This window comes from Aedes albopictus, chromosome 1 (assembly GCF_035046485.1).
Source record: "Aedes albopictus strain Foshan chromosome 1, AalbF5, whole genome shotgun sequence".
Lineage (NCBI taxonomy): Eukaryota > Metazoa > Arthropoda > Insecta > Diptera > Culicidae > Aedes > Aedes albopictus.
This window is the reverse complement of record NC_085136.1, coordinates 95,265,882-95,281,403: the sequence shown is the minus strand read 5'-3', so window position 1 is coordinate 95,281,403 and position 15,522 is coordinate 95,265,882. Positions and strand designations below refer to the sequence as shown.

Below are 15,522 nucleotides of genomic sequence, written 5' to 3'. Positions count from 1 at the left end.
CACGCGAGAGCACGGCTACCAGCTCGTCACCGTCTAAACCAAGTAGGTTTCGCTCACGACGGAGCGCTTCCCTAAATACCCCTTCGTCGACGTATGATGTCTTCCACCTTCGAGGACTGGGCTTTGGCCTAGCCGCCGTTTTCTCTACCCGCTGCCTGCTGTTGTTGTAGTCGATACGGTAGCGAACCGCCAGGTGATCGCTGTGAGTATAGCTATCGTTTACTCTCCAGTTCGAACTACTTGTTAGGCCAGGACTACAAGAAGTAACGCCAATAATTGACTCCGCACCGTTCTGACAAAAGGTACTCTTGGTACCGACATTAGCCAGGCCGACCACTAGTGTGGCTGGTGTCGTCATACAATTCAGCATCTGCGTGAACTGCTAGATCGGCCCCCGCGGAGGCGCATAACAGCTACAAAAGAAGACCCCGTTCACTTTGGCGACCACGAAGCCCTCATAGGTAGTAGACACCAACTCCTGGACGGGGTATATCGTTGCCGTTGCCGGCGGGTACTCGGTATGGGTCCGCTATGATGACGATATCCGTCTCCCACTCAGAAACCGCCTGACAAAGCAGTTGCTGAGCCGCATCACAGTGGTTCAGGTTCAGCTGCGTTACCTGCACTGTGATTTGTTGTTCACTGCGGCTTTCTTGAAGGCCGGGCACCTTGGATCACCCGTCGGATGTCTGTTGTTCGTGGATTTCTCGGTACAGATCAACTACAGATGGGTGGACTCGTGCAGCTTTGGGCCTTATGACCTTCAGCTCCGCATCGCCTGCACAGTTTGCGCTCGTGGAATGTCAGGTGACATACGCACCAACCCACCTTAATATTGCCTACTTTAACGGACTTTTTAACGTCCACCACAGGTAGCTGAGCCAAAGCTATCAGTGTCCCTGCTGGCCGCTTCCGTAGCCTAAAGGCTACGGCGGCCTCCTACACATCACACTGTTGCCGCAGTGCCGTGACGAGCTCTGCCACTTCGGTGATCTCGTCAATGTCTTTGACCTTCGGAGTCGCGTCATGTGTAAGAGCCCTCACCCCAGCACCCTCACCAAGGACCTCTTCTGCCAGTCTCTTGTAGGCGGCGCCCTTGTGTTCCTTCTCGCGCTTCAGCTCCAGGATCATCTCGCCCGTACGAGTACGTCTAATACTGCGTATGTCGGCTCCCAGACCCTCAAGCTTGGCGTCGCTTCGCATCGTCTCCGTGACGTCCGAGTACTTGGACTGTTTCGTCTTGATGACGAGCGTGTCGCCTTTCTCCTACGCCTTGGCTTGGCGTCCTGTACTTCTACCGGCGGATTCTTCTTCTTCTTCTTCCGCTCTACCTTCGTCCAAGGAGGGTCCTTCCCTTGGTTCGCCCTACTCTGTGGCTGCTGAGGGCCGACCAACGGTCGCATTCCCTTGATCCCATCGTTCCGGGACGGGTCAGCCTTTTCATGCCCACCCTTCCCAGCTTCCCGGGAACCCTGGCTGGGGTCCGACCTTCCGGCATTGTTACCGACCTTCGGGATAATTATGCGCCTGGCTTTGCGTGCACCGCCAGACAGCTCCTCGCCTGACGGCTGCCTCGCCCGCTTCAGCGAGTGCTTGTCCCGTTTGTCGCGAGCAGGCGCTTCCACTTTTTTTGGACTTCCTGCGAAGAAGAAGGCCTCCGTTGGTGTAAACTTTGGCACTTTCTCCTTTGCCGGCTCCGCCGCTGCAGCAGTCAACAACGCGAGTACCGCGTGCTCCTGCTTGGCATTATCGATCGACACCCTAAGTCGAAGCAAGGCCGTTTTCATGTCCTTACTTATGTTCGACTTGGTGGACGCAAAGTCGATGATTTTGCCAAGCTGCTGTTCAGCCACCTCTATTGCGGACCGTACTTTATTTTTTTGGCTGACGGCCCTCAGCAGCCACGCCCAACAAACATTTTTGCTTTACAACAGTGGAACAAACTATTCTTACGCAAACTTACGCTTAAGAAACTGTTATTCAGCAAGCTGTTACTTGGGCGCTCCGTCCATTATCTCTACCGGCTGGCTTGCCGGCAAGTGGACAGGAGCTCCTACGCTCGAGCTGCGTACGCAGCTCCCAGCGCCTAACTCCTCATTCCTCCTTGTCGGAGACCTCATCAACCCGCTTCTTGCGAAGGGGTTGATCGCACCACTACTTCCACCTAGATTTTGATTTTTAGAATTTTTGCTCATTTTTGCATCACATGAGTCGCACGGGAAATAAGGTCCACCACGCCAGAGCCCTGCATTAACGCGGTAAGGGACAGCTTACTGTGGGGGGGTGCCCAGGTACCCCACAGGCTCCGTTAAAGATCGAGCATCTTTTTCACCCCCTTGATCACTCATTCCTTGGCATGGGTCGCTTGACACCTTGAATTGGGGTTAGTAGTTCTATTCTTAGTGGCGACTACGCGGCTGACTCGCAAGCGGGGGGGAGGTTCGTCAGGCCTCAGGACTATACTCCCTGCTACCCCATGGACATGAGTATTTTTTTTTATAGAATGAGAAAATCTGCAACAGATACCCAAGAGGTGGTTCCTCGGTTGATGTGGGGATCAACCCACTAAAAACTCATTCTCTCTCTTCCTTACCTTCGCGGTACGCCCGTTAGGGATGACTTCGAGAAGGGGGGGGGCCGTACATGAGTACACTCTAATAGTAAGCGTTCCACCAGCTACCGCCTTAAGTTGTTCACTCTCCCCTGGAGGCTCGGGTCCTGGCTAATACTTAGACTACCCATTGAACTCAAGCTCCTGGATGGGGAAGGGGGGGGGGGGGGGCAACTCAACAAGCTGTTCTTCGGCTAGCCACTTACTCTGTAGTTCAAGTACGATTCGAGAAACCGTGGAAGTAACGGAGTCCCACTTGTCCGCCCCCCATACACATCCTTTCAACAATGTTGTCAGGCGTGATATCTCCTGCATACTCGACCTTTGCTCCACGAGACGTGGACATTAGCCTGGTACACGGTTTATATGGGAAAATACAAAAAATGGAAAAACTCAAACTCCTGTATACTTTTTGAGTTTCACTTTGGTCCCATATCAACTGTGCAAAATTTCAGATCGATCGGAAAAACTATATTTTAGCGCCGGCCATTCTTAGTTTTTCATACGATTTACTATGGGGAAATTTTACTTCTGCAAAGAAAAATCGCTAGGAGTCACCCCTAGATCCCTAAAAATAAGTCGATGAATGATTTCTGTAGAAAACTTCACGAGGAATCAGACCTCAGAAGACTGCAAACCGATGCGACGTTCGTGGCAAAAGTTATTAAGCTTTCCCCGATCGATGAAATGACGAGATTTTATTATTTATTGTTATTCCTTACATGTTAAACAGCGTTGGCATGCCATTCGGTTTTCAGTCAATAACTTTTTCAACAGGCCTTAGATCGCTTTGCGGTCTTCGGAGGGTTGATTTCTCGTAAAATTTCCAACAGAAATCATTCATCGATTTATTTTTAGGGGTTAAGGGGCAACCTGTGGTGATTTTTCTTTGAAAAAGTGATTTTCCCCATAGTAAATCGTATGAAAACCTAAAATGGCTGGCGCTAAAATATAGTCTCTCCGATCGAGCTGAAATTTTGCACAGTTGCTATGGGACCAAAATGGAACTCAAAAAGTGTACAGGAGTAAAATGTCTTTTGGTGTCCCACACTAGTGGACATTCGAAGAGCACATGCTCCACGGTCTCGTCGCAGTCTGTACACTCCGGACATGCGGGGGAGCCTGCGTGTCGCCATGCTTGCTTTTTTGCAGGCATATTCTACGTGGCTTCCGAATTTCAGCTTATCGTCGATCATGATCCCCAATTGCTTCAGTGAGCGCTTAGAGTTGATCGAGCATCCACCTGTGGTGACCACTGCCTGCTGTTCAAACTTGCGGTTGTTTACCACCACCATCTCCGTTTTGTGGTGCGCGAGTGCCAAATGTCTCGACCAAATCCAGTCCTCCACTATGCCAATTGCGTGAGTTGCTGTCAGTTCCACTTCCTCTATCGACTCGCCGTATACCACGAGGGTAATATCATCGACGAAGCCGACCAGCTTTACGCCCGGTGGAAGTTTGAGCCTCAATACGCCATCATACGCCGCGTTCCATAGTACCGGGCCCAAGATGGACCCCTGCGGTGATGTTGTAGCTCCTCTCGCCTTCCTCGGTGTCATAGATTAGCACCCGGGTCGCCAGGTTGCTTCCCGGGTTGCCTTTTCCACCTCTCCGGAAATTCGCCTCTGTCTAGGCACATCTGCATAGCCATTCTGAACATGTCAGGCTCAGCCTCGATGGCCGTCTTGATGGCTAATGTCGGGATACCATCCGGACCCGGAGCCTTGTTCAACTTAAGCGACTTCGCTATTGCAATGAGTTCGTCGTTCGTCACCGGGGCTACCTCGCTATGGCCGGTTTGGCTATAGGGAACGGGGGCCCATGGTCTGCACCACTGTGAAGCCGCACAACAGTTGCTATGGCAGTCAGTCTCGGAGTCAAGTACAGACATCGCACTACTATCGGACCCATACCGCATCCCTCGCGATAACGGAAACTGGGTAGCGGATAAGGCCAAGCTAGCGGCGATCTGTACAACCGGTCGTTTTCCGGTCCAGGAAATAGTTTCCACGTCACACGAGGGCTTCGCAATAGCGAAGATCAACGGGGTATACTACTGCAGTTGTTATGCCCCTCCCAGGTGGACGATAGACCAGTTCTCGTCTATGCTGGAATCGTTAACAAGCGCAATGGTGGGATTGAGTCCCGTGGTCATCGGTGGAGACTTCAACGCCTGGGCGATTGAGTGGGGTAGCCGCTTGACTAACGCGAGAGGTTGGGCCTTACTCGAAGCTATGGCTAGACTGAACGTGGATGTCGCGAACGTAGGCGACAAAAAACCTACAGTAGGAATGGTGCAGAGTCCATCATTGATGTGACCTTCTGGAGCCCGGGTCTAAACCCTAGCTCGGACTGGAGGATCGACGATGGATACACGCATAGTGACCATCTGGCGATTCGATACAGAGTGGAACACGGAGGAAGACGGCCACAGCCGAAGGTCATCGACCGTCATCGGGGATGGCTGACTTCGCGATTCGATAAGCCGGCATTTGTGGAGCGATTGTTTATGGAGAGTAACACCGACGATCTATCCAACGATGATCTAGTCGGAACCCTAAGCCGTGCATGTGACGCCGCTATGCCAAGGCGATCCCTACCCAGAAATGGACGCAAACCGGTGTACTGGTGGTGTCCAGAAATCGCAGAACTCCGCGCATCCTGTTTAAGGCCCCTTAGCGTGTCATCGCAAAATGGCTTCTTCAAAATCATTGACCGAAATCAACTTTACACAACATTGCACCAATACATATTTGTAAAAAATCGACACTTTTCTTATTCTATAAAATAATCAATTTCACGCGAGATATTCGGCATAAAATGTATTCACACTACTTCAAATACAAGCCTCTTTCCAAGTAATCACGGTTACTAAGCATTATTTCACTCGAAAGTAGAAATTTTTAACGATTTGTTTTGTCCGCACAAAAAATGTGGTTGGCGATGTTTACCACCCACTGCAGCACTAACGACGACGGCGGCAGCGCGGTGATGTCTTTTGGCGCGCACAATCATCGATCATTGCACGCAGTGATGTCGATCCTGCTGGGCAAAGCATCAATGAAATTGATCGAAATCAATTAAACAATCCAGTCAAACACATTGGTTATGCATCATAAAATCAAAAATAATTTGTGGGGTGATTATTTTTTAACTTTTTTACCGCAATTGTTAGTGAAATAAGCAAAGCATTATAATTTACGAAATCTTCACCAAGCACTGCTGTTGCAGCAAACATACACGGTAAAAATTCTGCACGCTCGATGTAAGGGAAAAATCCCTTAACTATTCAATGTCCTAATCAACATGATCAGAAATGCTTTTCCATTGAGATCGCAATGCTGTCAGCGTTGATTTGAGGACCAAAACAAACCCACCGGAGAAATCAACTGAAAATCCCTTCGATTTGCACTACTGTAAAAAGCAATACGATCCAAAGTGAAAAGCTGTTGATTTGGTGATGACTGTTTTGGGCATGAAAGTAAATATAGATGACAGGTGGTAGAAACTGCTTCGCTTCGATTCACACCTCTCCAACAAATGTGAAGTAGTGTAGTGGTAAAATAGTTGATCGTGACTCTGAAGGACCTGGTATCGAATCTGGCTGCGGCTGAACACATTTTTTTTAAATTTTAGTTTTGAAATCAAATTGATGTGAAGTTCCATTAAAATTGAAGAGGCATTGGATGTTGTTTGCCAAATGATATGTAATTGATAACATACTGATTGAACAGTAGTGCGAATTCAAGTGTCAATCAGTTCATATCACAGTGCAGATTTTTTACCGTGTAAACAGTGGGAGAGCGTACCAAAATAATTCGATCATTTCTAGCTTGTTACATAAAACATCTAACATTTTTCGTGACATTTGGATATGTTTACTTGTTATTCATTGAAGTAGAGTAGTTTACTGCTTGAGTTGCTTTCAAATGATTCATATTCTCGAAATGTTTACATTGGACGTACCGAGACAAAGAGGTATTATTTTTGTTTGTTTGTTTAAGGAATTGGTATAGAAAGGCTACACAACTACTATCGTGCTTGATAACTGTTTGGAATAAGAATCAAATAAGAAGAGCAAGATTTGTGCTGACACGCTAAGGGGCCTTAGGAGCTAGAAGGAGGATGCAAAGGGCTCGTACCGATGAGGATAGAATTGAACGAAGCGAGGCCTACAGGTCGGCTAAACTGGCACTGAATAAAGAGATTAAGACTCGTAAGCGGGCGTGCTTCGAAAATCTCTGCCAGGCAGCCAACACGACCCCAGGGGGGATGCCCATTGGCGGAGCCAGCATTTTCTTTTTTCTTACTCACTCTCCTAAATATACACGAGAGAAAGAAAGATTAAAGAGGAGGCAGCTTGCCCCTTCTTTCATCACGCTCTTTCGCTTGCATGTTTAGGAGAGAGAGTAAGAAAGAAGAAAAAGCTGGCTCCGCCAGTGGTGATGCCTACAGAGTAAGGGTATGCGGTATGGGATTTTTTCAAAGCGATACGAAACGAAACGGTATGTGAAATTTTTTATGCGATGCGGTACGAAACGAAACGAAATTCAAAAATGTTTCGTGAGATCGATACGAAATCGGAATTCACTCGATATTTTTCGAAACGAAACGAAATTTTCGTGAAAATTCCGCGGAATTTTCCAGTTATATAAATTTTGTGCAAATTGATGCTGAGTGTTTGAGTTTTTTTTTCCTACCGGTAGCATGAATTGTGTTTCCTCTCATCCCCTAGACTTCATTCGTCACAGTTGGATATTAGACCATTTGGGCAAGGGGACCTGTTTACTTGAAATTTTGTACATGACTCACTGCACATCTCACTGCATACAAACAATAAAATCAATTGGTGTAAAGTTGATTGTGTTAGCGTGCAAAGTTCCCTTAAACTCTATGAATAGCGTAACTTCTTGAGAAGCATGTAATCTAAAATCTTCGAAGAAGTTTATAGATGCTTGAATTACTCAGAAAATACTCGTGAAAACCAGTTTGTGTTCAGCCTTCAGGCCTTTCAATTCGAAACTTTAGGTCCAAAAATAAACTAGCCTAGGAGTTCTCGTGCTACAAACGATGAAAAAAAACAAAGTTTTCATTACTACGCATATTATAAAAAAAAGTTCACTCGTCCAGAGTTTGTTGGCGAATAACCTGATGAAATCCAGCTAACAAACGTCCTTTTACCGAATTTAATAGAGGTATTCATTTATCAGCGTAAAATGCCGTTTGAAGATTATCCTGATTAAAATTGGCGATCACCACACAATGGCAGTCTTTGATTATTTCATTCACAATTTCATGAAATGTTTCAAATAGCAGAAGGTTATGGTTAAAGGTCTGTTTGCAATTCAGAAAGAATTTTTCGGCCTATCTTGATGCATGAGAAATTCCTTGTTTGAATCGCTCAAGAAACCGTTTTTCTTCGATCGCAGTACGCAATTCAGAAGGGATGACTATTCAAAAGGCAGTTTCTGTAGAATATTTCTGTCAGGTATCGTTCAAGAACTTTCTCGAATGCTAAACACGAAATTGAACTCTACGCAGCAACTTGAACTGTTTAGTGAGATCCCTTAGCGTAAAAGTTGGCTGGGCACACTGCAGACATTCGTATAGCCAAGGCACATTTTAAAATTTTTTTCTCAAGTGTAATAATTTTATGTTCTTTTTTTTAGTTTTTGGAGAATCTTCTAAGATATTTGCTTCAGCTAATGAATTGAATCAATATATTATAAATTTTTTGGCCATGAAATGCAAAAAAAATTGAAAATTTGCCTAGACATTCGTTTAGATGAATTGCACAATTTTTAGGATAACATGATAAAAACTATCAAGTTTCCAAATATATTCAGCATAATCATTTTGTATGGTGACCTACGACTCGTAAATTTTATATTTGACCGTTTTCAGAAGTGTTGCCATATAAATTTTACATGCATTACATATACATATGTCATAATATTAAAAATGTTCCCAAATTGAGATTTTTGCAGTAATGTGCATCTGAAGTGTTTCAAAATATTCTAATTAAAGTATTATAACAAGTGCAGGTTGAAAATCTACAAAAAAATAATGTTTTTGTCACAAAAAAAATGTGGCAAACCTTCAAAAAATCACGGATTTAAGTGTTGTTTTGATGAAATATGATGATATCATTTGCTTAAATCAAAGCGTCTACAACTACCACGTCTTATAATAGCTCACAATATCTTCTAGACTGTATTCTGGCAGAAATGACATACATTGGACGTATCATATTTTGGGAAATGGCACCGAAAGTATTCAAATTTCTAGCATGAACTACTTGCTTCATAATTTAAATGCTCTTTCCAATAAATCATGTCAAAAAATAATGTGATTCTAAACCAAGACATATAGCTTTTCATGCATTTTGTTTTAAATTCTACTTTTAAATAAACAGGGTATAACAATTCCAACGCTTCTTGAAGTTCTTTCACTTGGCAGTCTTCTAATTAATTCAGCACCGCTAATATTATGCAAATATACTTCAGTGGCATTAGGATACGCCTTTATTCCTACACAGAACTATTTATTTTAGCTATTATCAATCCCATTTTAATTTGGTTAACCGAAACCCGTAATAATTAATTTTCTCACGATATTTTATGCAATAATTTAAACATTTCGAACAATAATTCTGTCTCATATTTTCAAAACAACTACTTAGTTACACTTGAGGGCTTACAGAACGTATTCTTCTTTATTTATCAACGTTTCTCCTTATCGCGACAAATTTTTGTAATATTCTCAAAACTTCACAAATAAATAAACTTTTAAGGTCAATTATCTTGCTAACACGTCATAAACTAAAAGCCTTGGGTAAATGCTCGAATTCGATTCACGAAATTGCAAAAATTCTATTGAGAACCAATTTTTCATTTACCTCGGCTAAACGAATGTCTATAGGCAAAAAATGTAAATTGAAGGGTTTTCCCTCGTTTTTGTTTCAGTGTCACATTTACAATCATGTATCACCTTTTCATAAAACAGTACTAGGTATGCTATCACTGATGTAAAAAAAACATTTATCCTAAAATCTTTTGTACGAGTTACCAGACACTTTTTTGTTTTTTTTTTGGGCCTCGGCTAAACGAATGTCTATCACTGTAGCAGAGTTATAATTTGTCGTGATCGGCATTTTCAAATCATACCTGAAAGTCGTTAAAGAAATTCGTCCAAAAATATCGGTATGAACCCCTGGAGATGCACTTGAAAAACTTCATGAATACCGCTACGAACTCCTACATCAATGTCTTCAGAACCAGAACATATTGTGGAATTTATCTAAAAAAAAATAAGATTTAGAATTCCTTTAAAGGGAAAACAATCTATTGAACGGAAATTACTTGAGTGATTCCAATTGAGGTCCATTCCTCGCCTTAAGGCGAAACTGGAAGCATTTTCTCAATTTTTCGATTTTTGATTTTTTATTAAATAACGAAGCAATATTTTCAAAATTGGTTTTCGTGCACATGTAGAGTATGGATCAAGGTATCTTCTGAATTTTTTTGAGGTGGAAAATGTTTTCCATTTTTGCAGAAACCATTTTTTTTTTGAAATTTTGTTCAAAAATGGTTTCTGCAAAAACGAAAAACGTTTTCCACTACAGAAAAAAATCAGAAGATACCTTGATCCATACTCTACATGTGCACGAAAACCGATTTTGAAAATATTGCTTCGTTATTTAATAAAAAATCAAAAACCAAAAAGTGAGGGAATGCTTCCAGTTTCGCCTTAATGGTGAATATCTTTCAAGAGTTCCAGTGGAAATTAAAATTATTTCAAAAGCGTTTAACTAGAAACTTGTTCATGGGACAAACCTTCTACCGAATGTGTTTTAATCGATTCCTGCTGGGATTTCAAATATTTTTATAGAGATATCTCCTGAGAGAGCTTCCATGTTTTCTTAAAACTTTTGCTAGTATATCCCACATCCTATATCATCTAATCTTGTTTTTCTTCATTACTCTGCCAAAAAATCTTATCGGGTATTTGAAATGAAGTTTTTTTTCAATTTTTTTTTTACATTTGGTTCCATCAGGAAATTTAACCAAATATTATTTATGGTCCCGCGTTGAAAGCATCCTCCCAAGTAACACATTTGGCTTGCCACAGAAAAGTCACGGCGGCACAGGTTGTTGTTGCACAGAAGTAACTGTGACTTACTTCTAGCAAGTAAGTGTTCATTTCAATTTGTTAGAAGTAAGTCACAGTGACTCCTGCGCAACAATAACCTGCGCCACCGTGACTCTTCTGTGACATGTATGTTACTTGGGCTTTTAAAAATGTCTTTATGGTCCTAGATAATAGTATAAGATATGTTTTGTCTCTATTATAGAGATTTTCAGCCTTTCACTGGTTTATTTCTCGATATTCGAAATGATTTTTAACACTTTTCAGTAACTTGAGATAAGGCTGACGGGCTTGGTGGTCTAGTGGCTACCGCTTCTGATTTATATGCAGAAGGACCTGGGTTCAATCCCTGGCTCGTCCCTTTCCTCCTACTTTGTATCTTTCTATATATTTTCTCTCTGCTCTCTACACATACAACTCATGTATATAAACATGTTCATAGCCGTCGCTAGAACAGAAACGGGTTGAAAAAGCCGTTTCCGTTCCTTCCAAACTTTCACAGCACAGTGCCCTATTAGAAAACGCCTACAAGTTATGCAATCAAGCGAGCTGTGTCGCACATCTTCAAAATAATAAAAACACACAATTCTATCACCTTCCTCTGGTATCCACACACCAATGTGTGAACCTTCTGCCAACCAATTCCCACCAACACTCCAACATCCGCATGAATTTGTGCTGGCCAGATGTAGATACAAACGATTGCAATCATCACTTCCATACCCCTTCCCCACATTGACCTGCAACCTGACGTGGCAGGCGCCATTGTCGCCTAATAATAGAAGATCACCAACGCTCACACACTGAAGATGCCTGATAGTCCCCGGCAGTTATCTCATTGGTCCTTGTGTGAGTGTAGCTGGTCTGGCGATATGTACTGGAGTAGCATCCACGGGCGGTCAATCAAGCTCAAGCTTTTCAGTAACTTGAGATAAGCAAGATCTCCGATAGATGATATGGACATTTACACTTTGAACTTGTTTTTGAAATTTATTAGACATTCCGCGGAATTCCGTTTAATTTCGTCAAATTATATTTTTTGAAGGCGAAATTTTTAGCATTTGACGAAACGAAACGAAATTCAAAATCCTAAATTTCGCCTAGTTGAATTCCGTGGAATTCCGCGGAATTTCGTTTTGAGGTGTATTTGGCGAAACATTTCGGTATACCGCATACCCTTACTACAGAGTAGTCATGGCCAAAACGAACGGCGCGTCAGAAGTTCGTGGAAACGCTGTTCCCGCGCCACGATACAAGACCATGGACATGAGTCTGGAATAGCAGATCTGCCGCAAAGTTTAGTCGTCAGATACAAATTTACCTTCAAGTTGAAACGTTATTGCGTTGGTCAGTTAGTTCCCTTGAGAAACATTGCTCATTATAATCCACAACCAAAGACTTTTGATCCAAGGACCAACTCCGTGGCGAACGGATAATAACCAACCAAGACTGCTTCCACTTGGCAAACATAATCATCAGCTTTCTTTCGCGACTTTCCTTCCCGCTTTACTTGATTCAAGTTTACTTTTCGCCGAACAAACAGAATCCAGAATCTTCCCGGTTGGTCGGTGGAGAAAGCGAAGAAGCGACTCTATTACCGCACTGAAGTTAGAGAGGATAATGCTGCAACTGCTGAACACAGTTTGATGATAGGACCACTTTCCAACAACTGCGGATGAAGAAAAAATCTGTTTGCAAATAATATTCTATCTGACCATTCGTAGGTAGCTACACAGTTAGTTATAACTATATCACGGATGGCGCTCTGCAGCACCACGGTGGCGGAATAAATGAGCGAGCAAGTTGTGAATAAATTTTTAATTACCAATTATAATGAGGTCAGTTCATTTGACTAGTTGCCATGTGGTGGGCACTCTGCACAGCACTCTGGCAGCGCCACTACTATTGCCAACTCATGGTTTTACCACCATCACCGAGAGCACTGCCACCGACCACTTGTTGATGAGTCTCTTTTGATTTCCTTAGCCACATAATTAATTGCTTGTTGATTCAATCGGGTGGAAGTCAGCAGCACACGAGTTAGAAATTGCAAATTGTTTGCACAGTCGGAGTGGATAACACGCGGTTGACCGCAGCATGCCCGGGAAAAGTTCATGAAAAAACTGTTCCGCCAATTCCGCTCCACGGGACTATCTACTACCGTGAAAGTTTCGTCCCCACTAATAGGTTTATTTGCATGCAAATTTCGATTAACAAGACCGGCTTCCTCCAGGGATGAGAACGGAGCGTCATCGTTGGTAGTTCACGAGAAAAAAAAAGGTTCAGATGCTACTAGCGCGACACCATCGACACCGGATTTGCTACGGTGTCCGCCGTAAGCGTGGCACTTACTGTTGGCTTCCATCAGAACTGGCAGAAGCAGCCAGCAGTTAAACGACACTCGTGTGTATAATTGCATCGCACAGATTAACATAATGAGATTTCGTATGACGTTAATTTTAATCAAATTTCTACATTCTCAACGGTTGAGTGTTTACGTTGATCGTTATGGGAATGTACTCACTTCCATGTTTTTTTTTGCAATTAGGAAGCTTTTTCCCTGCAAGAACGAATAACTGACACATAACAGCAGCATACCAAAGTCAGGTATCATACGAAAACAAGGTATTGGTCCGGTATTTTAGGTATTTTACCTCTTATGCAGGGCTTCTTAATAGCTCATTCAGGTTGTAGGTATTCGGTTTTCCACACCTGAGTTAGGTATTCTTCAGCTATTTTCTCTTGCTCGGGTAACGTTGAACAACTAAACATCTCTGACGCATCGTCAACCCTAGAAACTACTTCAACACAGTCGTCCTTATTGTTACATCTGGAGAAATCTAGTACTGGTCGGACTCGATTTTCCGGGGACTTGAAAAAGGTGTCACATCGGATAATCGATGCCGGAGATTCATACAGGAGTTTGGGATTGGCCAGAAATCTAATCTGTGAATTCTTTCTGTTTCCTTCATGGATTCCTTCAATGATATTCTCCTTGAATTCTTTCCTGGAATCCTACCAAAAATTCATTCGGAGATTCCTTTAGGAAATCGTTCAGGAATACCCTAGGGCTTGCCAGTACAAGTTGTGTGAGAAAAATCAGAAATTTTAAAGTCATGTACCAAAAACAGCGTGATCCGACAATTATAGTTAGACGAAACATAGGACAAATAACGACACAAAGAATAACCTCCTGAGGAAGACACAAACCCCGTGTCGAAACGTTGGGCAATAAATAACGTCGTTTGTTCATTTCATGACTGCGTAGCCAAAAATAGTTAGTTATCAAATATCACATCGCAATATGCCAACGTTCACAATTCTAGCTTATGCGAGTTTGTATGTACATTTGAACGAGTTTATTTTCACTTTTATGCGATTTAGTTTGTACACCAATGCGGGTTAAACTGACATAATTAGAAAAGTACCAAGCGAAGTCGTACAATTATCGCATTACGCAATTATGCGAATTCAATTGACACTGTGCGAGTTCACTCGAATGCTTTTGCGAATAAGCTAAGTTCGTCACAACAAAACATCGGAATATCGTCTACTACGATGTAGTCATACATTAAAAAAAAGTTAATTTGCACTCTTATATGATTTTACCAAATACATCGCAGTAAGTACAAAAATTACCATCATATGCGATAGTGACTTAAAATAGTACTTTATACGAAGTACAGCGTGCATCCTTATGCGATTCCTGGTTGTCTGGGGGATCTCCTGGAGAGACTTTAAGAGAATCAGATGAAGAATCTCAGAATGAGTTTCTTATTTCTAATTCTTGTAGCACTCCTGGAACTATCCCCGTAGAAACTCCAGGAGGAATTCACGGAAGAGCTTCTGGGTTAACTCCCGAAGGAATCTCGAAAGCAACCTTAGGTAAAATCCTAGGGGTTAGGATTTTATTAGGTATCCAAATAAAAACTGTTCAACGAATGTAAATAAAAATATCCAACGGAACATTTGGTCCTTCGAACCGGATAAAAGATCCAGTGCCCAAAAAAGCTTGAGACAATTTCTTTCCATTGCTATGGCTGATGGCATAAAGCTTTCCTGTCGAGAGGGTTGCTGGTGCTCTTGCCTCGGCAAGTCGATGAAAAGTTGTGTCGTGTTATTTACCATGAAACTGCGTTGCTCCAGGCTACAGTTCCAGTGTGTAACCGGATCTCATTAAGCAGTCGACTTGAATCTTTGGGCTACCGGAGCCCGTTCTGTGATTGATTCCGACCATATCCAGAGACGAACCAGCCAAGGGCTGAAAGTCTCTCAAATAAAGATAAATCAATCAATCAAATCCGACCATAGCCCCCTCTATACTTGTTCGGAAACCCAGAACAATCATGTGTTCTACAGATGTCCGTGCGATGAACAACTCCATCATGATGTCCATCGGTTTCCGTCTTGTGGTCAAGTCCAACCAGATGTCTGCCGATTTCCGTTCGGTTGTTTACCGAATGTCCGCCGCTTATCGTCTATTGGTATCAGTTCGGTAGTTAAGCCAACCGTCGATACCTATTCGGCGGCCAAGACGACCATGATGTCCACCGGCCCCCCTTCGGTAGCTAAGTCTGTCCACTGGTGTCAGTATAGCGAGCAATTCCGTATTGATGACAGTTGGTTCCAGTTCAATGGACAAGTCAATCTCGATATCTGCTGGAACAAGTGCAGTAGACAGTGAATGTAAATTACATTCACGCTGTGGAAAGTTGCCTTCACAGCTCGCTCACGACTCTGGTATGCGTGTGCGACCCCAATGT

The 15,522-nt window shown here is 43.0% G+C and overlaps 1 protein-coding gene across 1 annotated transcript in view; it reads left to right on the top strand.

Moving 5' to 3' along the window:
- LOC134288754 (uncharacterized) overlaps positions 1–15,258 on the top strand; it is a 59,123-nt gene extending 43,865 nt beyond the window's left edge. Inside the window, exon 2 of the mRNA XM_062854584.1 lies at positions 15,119–15,258. Within this exon, the coding sequence (XP_062710568.1) occupies positions 15,119–15,258 (140 nt within the window). The remainder of the gene's footprint in view (positions 1–15,118) is intronic.
- Positions 15,259–15,522: the final 264 nt, after the last annotated feature.